General features: G+C 39.2%; 1 protein-coding gene across 1 annotated transcript; it reads left to right on the forward strand.

The window, feature by feature from the left end:
* The first annotated feature begins 315 nt into the window (after window positions 1-315).
* LOC117324528 (voltage-dependent calcium channel gamma-7 subunit-like) lies at window positions 316-18,590 on the forward strand. The gene is made up of 3 exons (XM_033880442.1): window positions 316-406; window positions 4,829-4,969; window positions 10,334-18,590. The coding sequence occupies exons 1-3, from the start codon at window positions 331-333 to the stop codon at window positions 10,990-10,992; spliced, it is 876 nt and encodes a 291-aa protein (XP_033736333.1). The 5' UTR covers window positions 316-330; the 3' UTR covers window positions 10,993-18,590.
* The last annotated feature ends 1,444 nt before the right edge of the window (window positions 18,591-20,034 follow it).

Below are 20,034 nucleotides of genomic sequence, written 5' to 3' on the forward strand. Positions count from 1 at the left end.
ATACAAACGACTTCTTCTCTGAAACCGAGCAATGGCTGTCGCTCATATTTGCCTGGTAGCATCATTATGGGGTGGGGATTCAAAATTGTACAAATGATGGGGCTGTTACGTTATCGTTAGTATCAGTTACGTTATTGTTAGTATTAGTTACGTTATCGTTAGTATTAGTTACGCTATTGTTAGTATTAGTTACGTTATCGTTAGTATCAGTTACGTTATCGTTAGTATCAGTTACGTTATCGTTAGTATTAGTTACGTTATTGTTAGTATCAACTATGTTATCGTTAGTATATCTTAACCATTTCTTTTACAGATCGACCGATTAATCACATGAACTGCGAGTACATCCGGTATTTCACGATGAACGATGACAGAGATGGATTGCCTCAAACAGATGCTATATTATGTACGTAGTCACATTTACTTATTTAAGATTATGTATTGTATATGTTTGATATATATGATGTAAGTACAGTATATAGGGAAAGTTAAAAGACACCCTAACAACAATACATACAAGAACGACACACCATATTAGTTCTATAAACTTTATAAATATTTTTTTTTCTATATGATACCAGATAGAAATTACTTAATGAAGTATGTAATAAAAAGTTTTAAGGAACGAGAGTCTCGCGAGATATAGAAATGCGAAATACACCTACATGTATATATTTTAAATGAGATCAAAATCAGGTTGATATTGCGGGGAATTTCAAGTCGTAAGATATGGATGACGATATTACATTAATGAAGACTAAACGTGTATCATTGAGTGTGTTATGGGAAACCTCAAATATTGGTGGCAATTCAGAATCCAAAATTTAGTTATTAATTGTTTAAAATTGCGGATTATATCGTTTTCCGTCATTTCGTGCTGGAGTGTTGAGTATAGCCAACTCAAACCTCTTGTTTATATGGTGTATAGCCACCTCAAATATCTTGTTTATACGGTGTATAGCCAACTCAAACCTCTTGTTTATACGGTGTATAGTCAACTCAAACCTCTTGTGTATATGGTGTATAGCTACATGTAACTCAAACCTCTTGTTTATATGATGTATAGCCAACTGAAACCTCTTGTTTATATGGTGTATATCCAACTGAAACCTCTTGTTTATATGATGTATAGCCAACTCAAACCTCTTGTTTATATGGTGTATAGCCAACTCAAACCTCTTGTTTATATGGTGTATAGCCAACTCAAACCTCTTGTGTATATGGTGTATAGCCAACTCAAACCTCTTGTTTATACGGTGTATAGCCAATTCAAACATCTTGTTTATATGGTGTATAGCCAACTCAAACCTCTTGTGTATATGGTGTATAGCCAACTCAAACCTCTTGTGTATATGGTGTATAGCCAACTCAAACATCTTGTGTATATGGTGTATAGCCAACTCAAACCTCTTGTTTATATGGTGTATAGCCTACTCAAACCTCTTGTTTATATGGTGTATAGCCAACTCAAACCTTTTGTGTATATGGTGTATAGCCAACTCAAACCTCTTGTTTATATGGTGTATAGCCAACTCAAACCTCTTGTTTATACGGTGTATAGCCAACTCAAACCTCTTGTGTATATGGTGTATAGCCAACTCAAACCTCTTGTGTATATGGTGTATAGCCAACTCAAACCTCTTGTTTATATGGTGTATAGCCAAATCAAACCTCTTGTTGATACGATGTATAGCCAACTCAAACCTCTTGTGTATATGATGTATAGCCAACTCAAACCTCTTGTTTATACGGTGTATAGCCAACTCAAACCTCTTGTGTATATGGTGTATAGCCAACTCAAACCTCTTGTGTATATGGTGTATAGCCAACTCAAACCTCTTGTTTATACGGTGTATAGCCAACTCAAACCTCTTGTGTATATGGTGTATAGCCAACTCAAACCTCTTGTTTATACGGTGTATAGCCAACTCAAACCTCTTGTTTATACGGTGTATAGCCAACTCAAACCTCTTGTTTATATGGTGTATAGCCAACTCAAACCTCTTGTTTATATGGTGTATAGCCAAATCAAACCTCTTGTTTATACGATGTATAGCCAACTCAAACCTCTTGTGTATATGGTGTATAGCCAACTCAAACCTCTTGTGTATACGGTGTATAGCCAACTCAAACCTCTTGTTTATATGGTGTATAGCCAACTCAAACCTCTTGTGTATACGATGTATAAGTAACACGGGAACAAGCCATAGCTATTTATCATGTTTATCTCCTCGAGTAGTAAGTGACCTTTAAAATCATTTTTTTTAAACAAAAATAAAATGTTTAAAGAGGGTTTTTGAATACAAATTTTAATTCTATAACACATATATATTATTAATTCCGAAACATGTGTTTGTTAATTACTATGAATATCTAATCATATGACCGTAAAGTTGCACCACCGGGCTAGTCAGAACTTTGGAAACTTTTTCAGGAATAGGATTTTATGGTGAATGAAATAAGACATTGTAAAAGTTGGTCCTCTGATGCTTTCTATGTCAAAAAAACTAACTATCGAGAGTTAGATGAACATGATAAACAACCGTTCCTGGTCGTCATGGGAATCATGTTTGCCCCATAACTGCTAATACCTACAACGTCTCGAGAAAATTCCAATTCTTCCAACACAATAACATCTGAATTTTGAGAGACGAATCCCTACGCTATAAGATAGTGTTCATATTGAAGGAAAGTTTAATATCTATTTTAGGTGAGCGACAAATATATTTGTAAATTATGCAATTCTATAAAATGAATATTAGTATGACGACACCGCGGGATATTAGATTAACCACTGCCAGATTCAATTATCGGTACTTTTCTGGATATTGTAGGTAGTCTATCAGTGTTTGAGTGAAGTTAAAAGTTTACCCTAAGATTTATTCATTTAAGACACAATGCATTTCACCAAATATTTTGGGTACGTGCAGGAGTTTTGAACAATGTGTGTATTTCACGTGTGTCAGTGTGGCTACGCGTTTTCATATTTTTGTGTTTGGGATGTAATAAAGGTAAGTGGCATGATTAAAACGTGTTTATTTGTGTTGGTCTTTTGGCGACAATATTCGTACAGAGATGCACTGATTACCATTTTACCAAGGAAAGAGAAGCTCAAGGCTTTAGTCCTACGTTACCGGTAGACGTCGCGACCGTTTCATTTAAATGTCACAGGGGTCGAAAAGGCAAAAATGTTTAAACGACTTCTCAGTAACCAAGAGGCCAAGTGAGTTGATATTGGGTCTGTATCATAATGGGGTAAAGGGCTAAAAGTTTGTTCAAACGAATGACCTCGACCTACATTCAAGGTCACAGGCGTAGAATAGGCAAAAATCTTTAAACGACTTCTTCTCAATAACCAGGAGGTCCACTGACACAATATTGGGTATATACATATACTAGTATAGTAGCATGCTTGGGTGAAGGGCTACCAAGTTTATTTAAATGAATGACCTTCATCTACATTCATCTTGTTAGAATGAATGACCTCGATTGATATAAGGTCAAAGAGGTCGAATAGGCTAAAATGTTTAAACGACTCCTTCTCAATAACCAAGAGACACAGGGACTCGATATTGTGTATGTAGCATGCTTAGGTTAGGGACTACCAAGTTTGCTCAAATGAATGACCTTGACCATAATTTGATTTTGAAATTGTTAAATTGACCAGAATATTTAAGAAACACATTTTCAAATAAATGCGAGACCCTGAGATCTTCTATTTGGTCTCTGATACACTTGTTTCTGATTATGTTTACTTATAAAAAGGATCACCGGATAGCAAGTGAACGATTCGGGCCCATTGGGCCTGTATATGTAGGATACATCCGTCCAATTAGAGTATAGTATATGTAGTATACTTCCACCTAATTAGAAAACTGTATATACTGTGTCCCTTTATAGGCACAATAATGATATCTCTATATCACAGATTGATACACAATAACGATATCATGTCTCTACGTCACAGATTGATACACAATAACGATATCATGTCTCTACGTCACAGATTGATACACAATAACGATATCATGTCTCTAAGTCACAGATTGATACACAATAACGATATCATGTCTCTACGTCACAGATTGATACACAATAACGATATCATGTCTCTACGTCACAGATTGATACACAATAACGATATCATGTCTCTACGTCACAGATTGATACACAATAACGATATCATGTCTCTACGTCACAGATTGATACACAATAACGATATCATACCTCTACGTCACAGATTGATACACAATAACGATATCATGTCTCTACGTCACAGATTGATACACAATAACGATATCATGTCTCTACGTCACAGATTGATACACAATAACGATATCATGTCTCTACGTCACAGATTGATACACAATAACGATATCATACCTCTACGTCACAGATTGATACACAATAACGATATCATACCTCTACGTCACAGATTGATACACAATAACGATATCATACCTCTACGTCACAGATTGATACACAATAACGATATCATACCTCTACGTCACAGATTGATACACAATAACGATATCATGTCTCTATATCACAGATTGATACACAATAACGATATTATACCTCTACGTCACAGATTGATACACAATAACGATATCATGTCTCTACGTCACAGATTGATACACAATAACGATATCATGTCTCTACGTCACAGATTGATACACAATAACGATATCATGTCTCTACGTCACAGATTGATACACAATAACGATATCATGTCTCTACGTCACAGATTGATACACAATAACGATATCATGTTTCTAGTTTACAGTTATTATTACCTATGTCTAATCCACGTTTTCATTTTTTTCAGTAACAATGAGAAGATCCACGTGGTTTCCTTTAGCAAGTCTTCTAATTCTTTTGATAGGAACAATTATATGTTTCGTTGGTCATTGCAATTCAGGAAGAAAAAATCTTACCTTTGTCTGTGGGATTTTATTTGTACTAGCAGGTATGTATACTAAACATCCATGACATATAGAACTCGAGCAGGTAAACGAGACACTTTTCTATTCATGAGCTATGTTAAAAGGACAGTAACACGTCAGCACCACGCGCAGAACAGGTCGTCTGTGATCAATTTGTGTTTCTTACATTATATGCATTGGAATCAAAACATGGATTTGAGTATTTCAAATAGCTATGGGCAAGATTTAAAAGTAATTAATCTCACATGAAATCGGTCAAATGAAATCAATTTACACAACTAAAAAGAAGGATTCTTTTCAGTATATGTAATGCCACCTTAAAAAGCATTTCCAACGCTCTGAAATAAGAAATCGGTAAAAAACAATAGGAATTCTCAAATTTGTAATCAATAACTCAAGTAGCACCATTAAAAATTGTCTATATAACCCCAGTAGTAACAGTAGATATTGTCACTATAACCCCAGTAATACCAGTAGATATTGTCACTATAACCCCAGTAATACCAGTAGATATTGTCACTATAACCCCAGTAGTACCTAGTAGACATTGTCACTATAACCCCAGTAGTACTAGTAGACATTGTCACTATAACCCCAGTAGTACCAGTAGATATTGTCACTATAACCCCAGTAGTACCAGTAGACATTGTCACTATAACGCCAGTAATACCAGTAGACATTGTCACAATAACCCCAGTAGTACCAGTAGACATTGTCACTATAACCCCAGTAATACCAGTAGACATTGTCACTATAACCCCAGTAATACCAGTAGACATTGTCACTATACCCCCAGTAGTACCAGTAGACATTGTCACTATAACCCCAGTAGTACCAGTAGACATTGTCACTATAACCCCAGTAGTACCAGTAGACATTGCCACTATAATCCCAGTAGTACCAGTAGACAGTGTCACTATAACCCCAGTAATACCAGTAGACATTGTCACTATAACCCCAGTAGTACCAGTAGATATTGTCACTATAACCCCAGTAGTACCAGTAGACATTGTCACTATAACCCCAGTAGTACCAGTAGACATTGTCACTATAACCCCAGTAGTACCAGTAGATATTGTCACTATAACCCCAGTAGTACCAGTAGACATTGTCAGTATAACCCCAGTAGTACCAATAGACATTGTCACTATAACCCCAGTAGTACTAGTAGACATTGTCACTATAACCCCAGTAGTACTAGTAGACATTGTCACTATAACCCCAGTAGTACCAGTATATATTGTCACTATAACCCCAGTAATACCAGTAGACATTGTCACTATAACCCCAGTAATACCAGTAGACATTGTCACTATAACCCCAGTAATACCAGTAGACATTGTCACTATAACCCCAGTAATACCAGTAGACATTGTCACTATAACCCCAGTAGTACCAGTAGATATTGTCACTATAACCCCAGTTGTATCAGTAGACATTGTCACTATAACCTCAGTAGTACCAGTAGACATTGTCACTATAACCCCAGTAGTACCAGTAGACATTGTCACTATAACCCCAGTAGTACCAGTAGACATTGTCACTCTAACCCCAGTTGTACCAGTAGACATTGTCACTATAACCCCAGTAATACCAGTAGACATTGTCAGTATAACCCCAGTAATACCAGTAGACATTGTCACTATAACCCCAGTAGTACCAGTAGATATTGTCACTATTACCCAAGTAATACCAGTAGATATTATCACTATAACCCCAGTAGTACCAGTAGATATTGTCACTATAACCCCAGTAGTACCAGTAGATATTATCACTATAACCCCAGTAGTACCAGTAGATATTGTCACTATAACCCCAGTAGTACCAGTTATATGATTGTCTCCAGTCGCCGCCATATGTACTCATACAGATAATAATTGCTTCTGTAGTAGTATTTTTATCCAAAACCCGAAGCTATCAGTGATAGACTTTCAGAAATGATAGATGCAGATGTGGACATATCTGCATATCTAACCCTTCCTATCTCAGAGACTGTCACTACGTCTATAGCACGTGCCTTGTAGCCGCTACTTCTGATGTCAAGTCTTCAAACCATTGCACCAAGGTGACCTCTCCCCCGCACTCCGCCAGTCTCCATCACGCAGTGGCAAACAGTTCTAGCTAACTCTGAAATCCGCAAAAGCTGTTAATTTATTCATTGATTTTTGCTTGAGCGCAAGTCCCTCTTCCAAATCGACTAAGAAAACTATTTATGAAAGGCTATATTAAGCGAGATGTTTTAAAGGTTTGATCGCGGATCATGCCTTGGAATGTTAAGTATTTCTGTCAGCACACATGTGCTTTCCTAGTGTAGGGACAAATGCAAGAGCTAGAAAAACGTGTGTGGTTCTGTTACAGTGTTTAGTTGTGACACATTCTGGAGGGATATGATTACGCATGCGCAGCTAAATTTCATTGCTAAAGCATGTATCTAGTTCCATGTGGTGTCACATGTGGTGGAGGAAATGTTAAAACGCATGCGCTATTCTATTGTTGAACCATAGACAATAGGGACATGTTGATTTACATGATATGACTAATTCATCGCGGTGACAGTGACTATATATATTAATGTTAACCATAGTCTGCTACGGTATTATCTTTGAGAAGCAGACGAATTGTTCTTCATTTCCCAAATGAAATCTACGATTTTTCCGAGAAAGTTGAATGACGCCGTTGTGTGTACATGGTTAATTGCGTTAGCAGAGCTGTGTTCTGTAAAGCATATGGACGACATGTTGTGTAAAGCACGTGTTGTGTTTCTATGAAGCAGGTTGGCGACATTGGCTGTGCTGTGGTGTTTGCTGTGCTGTGTTTTTTATGAAAAGTATTTGGACGACATTTGCGGTGTTGTGATTTTATGAAGTACAAAATGTAGTTGGACATTGGCTGTGTTGTGTTTTTGATAAGCTATTTGACGACATCGGCGGTGTTTGTTTGTTGTTGTTGTTTCGTTTTTTTTGTTTTTTTTTTATTTTTTGTCTTTGTTAACCAATTGGACGACATTGGCAGAGCTATGCTTTTATGAGGCCATTGGACGACATTGGCGTTTGTTTGTTTGTTTTGGCGTGTGTGTATGTGTAAAGCAGTATGGCGACATTGGGGATGTTTTTATGAATCAGGCCGACGATATAGGCGGTGTCGTGTTTTGTGAAGCAGTTTGGTTCTTTTTTTAAGTAGACGACGTTGATAAGATGAAAGGAGGAGTTGATTTATGATATGTCTGCTGATATATCGATCGATTCAGTAAAATGTTCAACCCGAAATGATGCATGGATTACATTACAGTTTTTGTGGAGCTTTTTTGCAGGTCACCTGTTTCAAGCGGCCAATTCTAACTAACAGTTACCCTTTCTTTGTCATCGTCCGTCCATAAACAATTTACGTTTGCGACTTCTCCGAAACTCATGAACCAGTTTCAATAAAAAAATTCAGAAATCTTTCATGAACTGAGGTCAACCAAAATTTTGAATGCTATGGTCCCCATTCTTCAGGTAAAACAGGGGTCAAATCAACTGAAATTTCACAAATCTTCTCATGTCCAAATAAGGTAGAATCAAATACTGTTCATAGGCGAAAGGATCATAATATGTTTTACCAAAATAATGAATTCCTACCTTACTGCTACATGAAATGGATGTCGCATTGGTTATGTTCAGATCTATGCAAAAACCTCTAAACTATGATTCACCAATGTACAGTGAATTATATCACCTCTGTTAGAAAAATTGTTTCCTAAATCATCACTAGCATATTTAACGTCAGGATGCCTTTGGCACCTGCCGTTATAGTCGTGGTGGGTAAATGTTGTTAGTGACACTTTTGTTTCCGGCTAACAACTTCTCTTTTCTGTAATACACAAATGATATACATCCGCAGCCTAATATACTTCCTATTTTGACAGCAATTATTGACACGATTTAACTGATGGTTCCCGTGTTGTTGTTTTTTTTGTAATAATTTAAAATTAAATATGAATGTTTGGTGTTCTAGACTAGTTTAGATTGTAAACATAAACCATTCCTCACCAGTATATACAATTTTGTTGGCGTAGGATTACGTCGTTCTGTCTCAATCCTGCCTTGAAAACGAAAGTGAAAAATTCAGTTTGATCATCGTGGAAATTTATATGTGTCCACAGAGAAACTATCCACATGTCTTAGACTCATATATTCATCCTGAGTTCATATGCATGAGCATTTCATATAAGCCTATAACCAACAGTGTTTACGTAGTAAAATGTTTACAATTCTATATATAGCTTTGCATCGGAACAGGGTTAACTTCAGCTGTCACGTGACTAATCACGTGATCATCAGCCAATTTGGCGGTTATGTCTAATGTAACTAAACCAGCGATCGTTCACAGTTTCATATTTATTTGTATGTCGCTAGAATACAGAGGAAATATCAACAGAAATTGAAGGCAAGTTGTAACAAACTACATTGCCGTTTTTCATTGCCGTTTTTCATGAGGATTTTATTAAATAAGATTATTATTTGTTAATTTGAAAAGAATCTAATGGTTATGATCCGTGACTGATGTACTGGCGTTTTGTTCGTCAAAACTAGGCCTATTTAAATATTGTCTCATCGGACAGCGTGACCGACAACGCGACCTCAGTTTTCTATCGGAGGTAAAATATTTGCATTTTCGATGTCACTAGGGGTCATAAAATAGATATTTGCTGTGCCTAATTAACATCTTATAATATAAATAAAAAAAATTAGACTGTGTACATCTTGGATTTTATCTCTGATTGTACATGTAACTGTTAATAGATTTGTCTTTAAGTTGATTTTTTTCCCTAAGTTTACAATCAGCTTTACTGATTCAGAAGTTTATCAATAATCTTCCACAAACATTAAATAATTACGTCAGGGAAAGAACTATACTCAGCTATTGGAAAGTTGTCAGCAGATAAATATGTTATACATGTTTTCTTGAATTTATATAGAATAGGAATAACCATATTAAGACATTTCATCTGATACAAATGTAGCTGTCTGACTATAAAATCCAATCTTAAATCTCTTATTTCATGACCTCAGACCCTGACGTTTCTCAGGGCCTTTGGCCCTTTGATTCAGACCATTAAATTGGAAATACTAATTTTGCCATAGTTTCTAACTGGCCATGTGAGTGATTCGTGCCTTCTGGGTCCCTTGTTTGGTACATGTACTCTTTGATAGTACATACTTACAGAACATTTAATTACGTCCCTCTCGTTACGGCGTCGGCTTTGCTTGACTGACTGAAATTCTGTACTAACTCGTAAATTCTGTGGTATACTGCTGTACACAGCTCCGTACTTACCCCTAAATTCTGTGGTATACTGCTGTACACATCTCCTGTACTAATCACTAAATGTTTTTTTATTGTTACAGGTTTGTGCACGCTCGTTGGAATTATACTTTACATAGGCAGCATTACAGAGGAGGTTGGAAATAAAGGCAAAGGCAACTCTATGGAGGATCCAAAGTTTAAATATTATTACGGATCGTCCTTTATGATGGCAGTTTCGTCGTTTGCATTGACAGAGTTATCGGGTGTGTTTTCTGTGTATCTGTATATAACACGTTACAAACACTCACAACGAAAGAAACTGCAGCAAATGTTAAAGAGCGAACAAAACGATAGAGGAAATAGATGGCGCTATAGGAAATCTCCGTCTCAGTCACGAGACCGGTCACAGTCCCGGGACCGCTCCGGCGACCCTTCTCTCAGTCGTTCTGAGAGTTATTACACCTACACACCAATATCGGAAACTACTTCTCATGAACTTTCTAATTATACATTTCCTAGAGAGGTTTCCGGCAATACCATATCAACGACTGTAGATACCCATGCTCCACGTGACCATGCATCACGTGACCATGCACAGCGTGATCATATACCCCGCGATCACATACCACGTGACTATCTACCACGTGATCACCTGCCACGGGACCATCTACCACGTGATCATTATCCACGTGACCACAGCCAGCGTGACCATATACCTGTGCCAACAGATACGTTTTTGCGACGGACAACCCCCGTATAACGATTCAGGGGTAATATGAGGTATACCCCATATTTAACGTTTGAAGGGTAATATGAAATATACCCCATGTTTTATGTTTGGGGGTAATATGAGGTATACCTCGTATATAACGTCTAAGGGGATAGCATATATGCTTAAAAGTGGTCTACGGCAAAGAAGATGGTGAAAGTATAAACGTGAGAATGTATTAATCTATAATCCATTCATTAAATCATACATGTATACGGCCTTACTGGATAAGAAGTGAGTGGTCCTAAATGTGTGTGATTGCATGAAAAGGTTGTATATGTGTTATACAGGCTGCTGTGTTCAATCTTTGTATGCAATTCATATATGGTATGGGTTGTACACGTGTGCTGGCGGACATCAGAGAATTTATGACTGTTTAGTATTTGTAGATCTAGATTAAATCCTTCTTTGCCAAGAATGAAATGATAACGGATAAGGGCTGTTTTTATCCCGAATTAGCTGACGTATTACGTCGGTAGTAATGACATGGTTTACTATGACTTTGAAGGCACAGCCTTGCCCGACGGCCCTTGGAACATATGTTACGTGCGACGGTGTTAGGATCGCACCACAAGATGACATTGGTATCATGGATCCGCAGGTCGGCTCGGTACCTTATACATGGCGAATGTCGGTACCACGAATGTATGTCAGTTTTTAGTGTTGTTTGGTCGACTCGGTACCGTGGGCAGATTGTGTAACGTAGATTTGGGTCGGCCCGGTACCGTGGGCAGATTGTGTAACGTAGTTTGGGTCGGCCCGGTACCGTGGGCAGATTGTGTAACGTAGTATGGGTCGGCCCGGTACCGTGGGCAGATGTGTAACGTAGATTTGGGTCGGCCCGGTACAGTGGGCAGATTGTGTAACGTAGATTTGGGTCGGCCCGGTACCGTGGGCAGATTGTGTAACGTAGTTTGGGTCGGCCCGGTACCGTGGGCAGATTGTGTAACGTAGTTTGGCTCGGCCCGGTATCGTGGGCAGATTGTATATTGTGGCAGATTTGTTGCTGGGTCGGCTGGCTATCATGGACAGATTGTATACTTCGTAGAGAATATTGTTTTGTCGACCCCGTACAGTGGACAGACTGCATACTAACTAATATGCACTCTAGTGAGCGGTCTATACCATAGACCATCATGGTACATCTTTGTTTCAGGAATGGGTTGACAGACACGTTGCCATTTATTACAGATGTGTAGACATATTGTTCTAGTGACAGCCAGTGACAAAGGCCGGTTAACAAGTCGTTGTTTGGGATCAGCTAGAAGGCTAGATTTAGTGGTTGGGGCATCTGGTTTGGTAGAACGAGGTGGTAACGAGCTGGTATTGTATGTTGGACGGACTTGTATGGTAAAGATTTGTAGGTGGGACGAACTGGTATTATAGAGATTTCCTATATTGACGGACTTGTATGATAAAGATTAGATGGTGGGACGAATACAGAAGAGCACCCATATCTGTCCACGGCAAAATGAAAAATTATGAATCATATTTATTTTGAATATAATATTGATATTGTGTATATAGAAACAGGTAAGACTGAAGGACATACACATACGACAAAGTGATTTTATTTTGTATAGCAATCAGGAGATCATGTTGAAATCATACAGCGCTGAAGCTGAATACACACCATGTTAACTAGTCGGATGTAGAAGGCATAGGTTTTAAGTAATTGCCAATACACATTCATTTCTTCAAATCATGATTTGCTACCCATCTTTGAATAATTCATTTTCATAAATAGTCTGATCGTTTACATGAGAAACAGAAGATTAAAACCAGTTATTCTCTTACTCTGTGCGAAATTCGAAGTGAGTATTCTCCTGTCCTCTGTTCGACAGTTAGAGTTTGTTACTGTCTCCCACTGTAGACATTGAGAGTGTGTTACTGTCTCCCACTGTAGACATTAGGAGTATGTTACTGTCTCCCACTGTAGACAGTGAGAGTGTGTTACTGTCTCCCACTGTAGACAGTGAGAGTGTGTTACTGTCTCCCACTGTAGACATTGTAGACAGTGAGAGTATGATACTGTCTCCCTTTGTAGACAGTGAGAGTGTGTTACTGCCTCCCACTGTAGACAGTGAGAGTGTGTTACTGTCTCCCACTGTAGACAGTGAGAGTATGTTACTGTCTCCCACTGTAGACATTAGGAGTGTGTTACTGTCTCCCACTTTAGACAGTGAGAGTGTGTAACTGTCTCCCACTGTAGACATTGGGAGTGTGATACTGTCTCCCACTGTAGACACTGGGAGTTTGTTACTGTCTCCCACTTTAGACAGTGAGAGTGTGTTACTGTCTCCTATTGTAGACAGTGAGAGTGTGTTACTGTCTCCCACTGTAGACATAAGGAGTATGTTACTGTCATGTACTGTAGACATTAGGAGTGAGTGTGCTACTGTCCTTCAATATAGACAGTGAGAGTGTGTTACTGTCTCACTTGGTAGACATTAGGAGTATGTTACTGTCCTACACTGTAGACATTAGGAGTGTGTTACTGTCTCCCACTCTAGACAGTGAGAGTGTGATACTGTCTCCCACTGTAGACAGTGAGAGTGTGTTACTGTCATACAATGTAGACATTAGGAGTGTGTTACTGTCTCCCACTGTAGACAGTGAGAGTGTGTTACTGTCTCCCACTGTAGACAGTGAGAGTGTGTTACTGTCACCCATTGTAGCATTAGGAGTGTGTTACTGTCTCCCACTATAGACAGTGAGAGTGTGCTATCTTCTCCCACTGTAGACAGTGATGGTGTGTTACTGTCTCCCTCTGTAGACAGTGAGAGTGTGTTATCTTCTCCTACTGTAGACATTGAAATTGTGTTACTGTCTCCCACTGTAGACAGTGAGAGTGTGTTACTGTCTCCTATTGTAGACAGTGAGAGTGTGTTACTGTCTCCCACTGTAGACATAAGGAGTGTGTTATCTTCTCCTACTGTAGACAGTGAGAGCGTGTTACTGTCTCCCACTGTAGACATTACGAGTGTGTTACTGTCTCCCAATGTAGACAGTGAGAGCGTGCTATCTTCCACTGTAGACAGTGAGAGTGTGTTACTGTCTCCCACTGTAGATAGTGAGAGTGTATTACTGTCTCCCACTGTAGACAGTGAGAGTGTGTTACTGTCTGCCACTGTAGACATTAGGAGTGTGTTACTGTCTCCCACTGTAGACAGTGAGAGTGTGTTACTGTCTCCCACTGTAGACAGTGAGAGTGTGTTACTGTCATACACTGTAGACATTAGGAGTGTGTTACTGTCTCCCACTCTAGACAGTGAGAGTATGATACTGTCTCCCATTGTAGACAGTGAGAGTGTGTTACTGTTCTACAATGTAGACATTAGGAGTGTGTTACTGTCTCCCACTGTAGACAGTGAGAGTGTGTTACTGTCTCCCACTGTAGACAGTGAGAGTGTGTTACTGTCTCCCACTGTAGACAGTGAGAGTGTGTTATCTTCTCCTACTGTAGACAGTGAAAGTGTGTTACTGTCTCCCACTGTAGACAGTGAGAGTGTGTTACTGTCTCCTATTGTAGACAGTGAGAGTGTGTTACTGTCTCCCACTGTAGACATAAGGAGTGTGTTATCTTCTCCTACTGTAGACAGTGAGAGCGTGTTACTGTCTCCCACTGTAGACATTACGAGTGTGTTACTGTCTCCCACTGTAGACAGTGAAAGCGTGCTATCTTCTTCCACTGTAGACAGTGAGAGTGTGTTACTGTCTCCCACTGTAGATAGTGAGAGTGTATTACTGTCTCCCACTGTAGACAGTGAGAGTGTGTTACTGTCTCCCACTGTAGACATTAGGAGTGTGTTACTGTCTCCCACTGTAGACATTGAGAGTGTGATACCGTCTCCCACTGTAGACAGTGTGAGTGTGTAACTGTCTCCCACTGTAGACAGTGAGAGTGTGTTACTGTCTCCCACTGTAGACAGTGAGAGTGTGTTACTGTCTCCTATTGTAGACAGTGAGTGTGTTACTGTCTTCCACTGTAGACAGTGAGAGTGTGTTACTGTCTCCCTTTGTAGACAGTGAGAGTGTGCTATCTTCTTCCACTGTAGACAGTGAGAGTGTGTAACTGTCTCCCACTGTAGACAGTGAGAGTGTGTTATCTTCTCCCACTGTAGACAGTGAGAGTGTGTTACTGTCTCCCACTGTAGACAGTGAGAGTGTGTTACTGTCTCCTATTGTAGACAGTGAGTGTGTTACTGTCTTCCACTGTAGACAGTGAGAGTGTGTTACTGTCTCCCTTTGTAGACAGTGAGAGTGTGCTATCTTCTTCCACTGTAGACAGTGAGAGTGTGTAACTGTCTCCCACTGTAGACAGTGAGAGTGTGTTATCTTCTCCCACTGTAGACAGTGAGAGTGTGTTACTCTCATACAATGTAGACATTAGGAGTGTGCCACTTCCCTGCACTGTAGACAGAGGGGGTATGTAACTGAACTACACTGTAGATTTTAGGAGTATGCTACGTGTAGTGTACGACATTGAATGTGAGTTCGTTAGTAACTGTCCTAAACCGAGTAATATCTGATAGGAGGATGGACGGGTGATTTGTATCAGCGGAAATATGGAATAGGCACACAATTGTTTATCTGAAACATCGAACTGGTCCCTGGTCCACATGGTTGTACATGCCATTTCCTCATACACTCATGTTGTTTATCATAATTACGGGAATGTATAGTGTTCTATAACACACATATTATATAGTTATTGTTAAATATAGATATGATACATGTATATAAATGTGTATATATATGTATATATATATATATATAGTTATTGAGATGGATACTTTGTACGTATATTTTTCACGCATGACTAGACTGTGGTTCAGTAGGTACGTATGGTAGTTAACTGTGTTGTCACGTGCTTTATGTTAGACTCGACTCACTGGAAGCCATGCTTCTGATTGGTGTATTTTAAGTGTACTTTTATTTGTATAAATTAGACTTTTCTTTCTGTACGTTATAGCGAGTTCGGTAGAGACGCCAGATTTTATTTAATGGCGTCACTCAGAGCTGCTCATAACGTGTTTGTGAGCATTCGCATTTTGGCTGGGAGCGCCCGCGAGTGAATTGTCTTGCGTTCGGTCGTGCGCCGTTTGATGAGTAATGTGAAGTTATAGTTAGATCATTGTAGTTATCCGTTTAGATATCCTATATACATATCAAATTATTAAAATACTAGCGTTTGCTTTTATATTCTTCAATGCTACGGCGAGGATTTGTAGATTGTGATATGTTTAGTTGTAAACGTTCCGTATCATCATCTGACGTCATCAATATTGTCAGGACTCATGTTTTACCACGTGCTACAGCATATGACTTCAGCATTAATACATTGTATCCGAACATGTCGCCATTTCCGGTATTTTACAGTGAATATTGGTTGGACTGGACGTTGGGATATTTTTCATTGTTTGTTCATCACATATCAATGAACATGGACATTGATCATCCATTTAGATTTTCATAGTTGTTGCATTTGACCATGTTGACCAGGGATGCATGTATATACCATTACTGTCATCTCAAATGGGTACTGATATGAACTTCCCATTTACTCATGATCATGTGGCCCTACTCTGCCCGCTCCTACCATAATGCGCCATTTCGAAAACCCAACGTATATACCACACAATACCATGACCGTATTTGTATAAACGATGGAAGCGGCTATTCGGGATAAATTTGTATATTTTTTACTTTTGTTTGGTGTTGTGAGACAGGCCGATGAGAGAGTGTAAGTAATGTTTTACTGAACACTACTTTGGGCTTGGAAATGGCTCGCTTGTGGAGTGTCTACAAGTATTAGTTTGTGAATACTGGCCAATAACACAGTTCCGTTTAGGTTTCAACGTGCACATCTACACCTCAACAAAAACAGTCTACATGCATTAGCCCATAGAGAGAGCACGCGGTACCATCGTGTGACCGAGAGAACATGTTTGAATATTTGTGTTTATCAAAGATAGGATTTCATTGTCCGCAATTCGTATTGTTGTAAACACAGGAACCGGAAGTTTTATTCAGTATATATGTAAGCCTATCTGTACCGAACTAGCGTTTACATAACACATACCTTTAGTTATATGACGGCCTGTTTGAACGGATGTTCGGTCAAGAGTGTACAGGTTTTCGGTTCAGCGTGCACACAGGTGTTCGGCCAAGGTGTTACGGGTGTACAATCCAGCAGGTAAGGGGTGTACGATTAAGCGTGTGCATGTGTTTGGTCCCTAGGGAACAGATGTTCGATCCCACGTGCATAGGTGTTCGGTCCAGCTTGTACAGGTGTACGGTCTGGCGTGTACAGGTGTTCGGTCCCGCGGGTACAGATAATCGGTCCCGCGTGTACAGGTGTTCGGTCCCGCGGGTACATATGTTCGATCCCGCGTGTACAGTTGTTCGGTCCAACTTGTGCAAGTGTACGGTCCCGCGTGTACAGGTATTCGGTCCAACTTGTGCAAGTGTACGGTCCCGCGTGTACAGGTATTCGGATCAGCGTGTCCAGGTGTATGGTCCGGCGTGTACAGGTGTTCGGATCAGCGTGTACACGTATTCGGTTACGCGTGTGCAGGTATTCGGATCAGCATGTACACGTATTCGGTTAAGCGTGTACAGGTATTCGGATCAGCGTGTACAGGTGTTCGGTCCAGCGAGTACAGGTGTTCGTCCCGCGTGTGCACGTATTCGGTTAAGCGTGTACAGGTGTTCGGTCCCGCGTGTACAGATGTTCGGTCCGGCGTGTACAGGTGTACGGTCCAACATAATTGTATAAATGTATAAATGTAGTTTGTGTAACACATGCATACGACATATAAATATATATGTATAATATCGTTATACCAACACATAGGACATACATGTACAGAATGTATGTGCGAATATATATATATACATATGTGTACATCTGTATAGTATACACACCTGTACCGATAGATCATTTATGTAAGGCCATATACCTGTTTCGATTAAGTGGTAACACATTCTGCAGGCAAAGCCTTTATTTACGGATACTACTGTTCAGGAAGAGTTTTGTGAATTTACCTGTACTAGTATAGCCTTTATTATTGGTTTCATATTACATCTTGTCTAGAGAAGTCCAATTTCACGATTTTGCTACATATACTCATTTTTTTACTTTGTCCTAATTGACTGTATCTGCCCCGGTGTTACTTGGAAGACAGTCGCATTTACTCCTTGGAAGGTAAATGTGTGTATTCCCTTGGAAGGCAGTTATATTTACTACCTTTAAGGCAGTCTTGCATGTATTACCTCCCTTTGAAGAACTCTTACATGTTTTATCTCCCCTGAAGGCAGTCGATTTCCCGAAGAAAGTCGTATTTCTTTGACTATTACAGATAGTGTTTGCCACTATTTTTACACACTGTAACGTGATCGTGACCCTTCTCATATACCGTTGGATATGCAGACTACCTGCTAGACAAACGAGTACCGGTATACCCCGTACGGCACCCACTCCTAACATTGTATGTAGATTTGGAAAAAAAAATCCACAATATTATATTCTGTCGACTTTTGTACGTGCTTTTGTATGGTAATATATATACATTTATTTCTACTAATTCGTGTCTCTTATTTTTTTGAAAGAGAAACAAGGTTTCAGCATGTGTATACATGATGGCCACCGACTGACGAAATGTTCACCAACTACAAGTTACCTAGGAGACAGTCAGCCCGATAGTTTGTTGACTTACCGGACCGACAAGATCAACGTTGTTGGCAGATAGTTCGCCAACTAACAAGTCACGAATACCGAATTTCCGACTTCAGCTAACTAATTCCCCCCCAACAACTATTCGACTTTTGAATCAACTGCACTTAGAGATAAAGCAAAGTGTTTCTTACCAGTATTTAAAAAAAATATACCTTTAAAGTCCCAAATAATTATTTTATTGGCAAACGGAAATCTAACAAGGTGCATGCCAGATAAGAAATATATGTAGTAATTGAAATAATGATATTTTTTTTCAAAACAAAGAAGAGGTTCCAAGAAACCCCACCTTCCTGGATTTTATTCATAGAGTACACTTCAAAATACATGAATATGACATTTCCCTTGTTGGAAGTGCCGCTCAGCTACACTACCCCTTGTTTACATTTGGGAAAATAATGTTTTCTCTCGTATTTGATGAGGACATTTGTCACATCATTTCCACATCAACGATTATTATTATTTGGCAAGGACAACTTTACTTACGTGTCAACTTGAAATAAAAAATAAAGTAGATTTCAATTCATCAAAGCAAGCCTTTGAAGTCATCTTACTGGGATTTATAATGAATGTCCCTTCATATCAGATTGATGATACGAGGTTTGAAGTTTGACACCTAATTCTAACTGAGTATCATGAATCTTACATGAAGAGATTTTCTTCATTATTTGGGTACGTTTGCATACGTTTTTAAACAATTGGTCATCCCTTTTCATTATTCCCTGTTTCAGCCTGTTTTGCAGGTGTGGCTATGTTTGTAGAATGGATCACTTGGTTCTCATTAACTTAAGGCCGTGAAATGTTTATGTGGTTACCGGACCCCTAACTAGGTCTTCCGAATTACTCCACATTTTGGGTTCCACTGCGCGGACGTTCCTCATGTTTGTTCCTTGACGCGTTGTCTCCCTCTTGTCAAATTCAAAACATTCTTCCCCTGACACGTCCCGGCACAAATTCACACACACCTTATACATGGATCTATGTTCATCAGAACCAAGTAGTAGTTTTAAGAAACCTCCACGCTGCTGGATTTGTTTACTCTGGTTGTATTAACTATAACAAAGTATTTGGATGCGATAGTCTTGCTCAATGCTGAAGTGACCATATGGATCGTTTTGGAAACGTCGGACTTACGAATACTACAGAGTGCACCCAGCTGTCCATCCCCTCACAGTCCTGATCGGAGAGACGCGCCGTAAAAACCTTGGATAGCTTCTGCTTAGTCACAGATGTACTGCTTTAATGGAGCACGAGTGTACACATTAACTGATATAAGAGCGTTCAGATCAAAGAAG

This window comes from Pecten maximus, chromosome 1 (genome assembly GCF_902652985.1).
Source record: "Pecten maximus chromosome 1, xPecMax1.1, whole genome shotgun sequence".
NCBI classification, from domain to species: domain Eukaryota; kingdom Metazoa; phylum Mollusca; class Bivalvia; order Pectinida; family Pectinidae; genus Pecten; species Pecten maximus.

Excerpts from the sequence above, each read along its gene's own strand:
- LOC117324528 (XM_033880442.1), top strand. The coding sequence starts at position 331 with ATGAACTGCGAGTACATCCGGTATTTCACGATGAACGATGACAGAGAT. Across the intron at positions 407-4,828 it reads TCAAACAGATGCTATATTAT|TAACAATGAGAAGATCCACG; the intron begins GTACGTAGTCAC and ends CATTTTTTTCAG. Across the intron at positions 4,970-10,333 it reads GATTTTATTTGTACTAGCAG|GTTTGTGCACGCTCGTTGGA; the intron begins GTATGTATACTA and ends TTATTGTTACAG.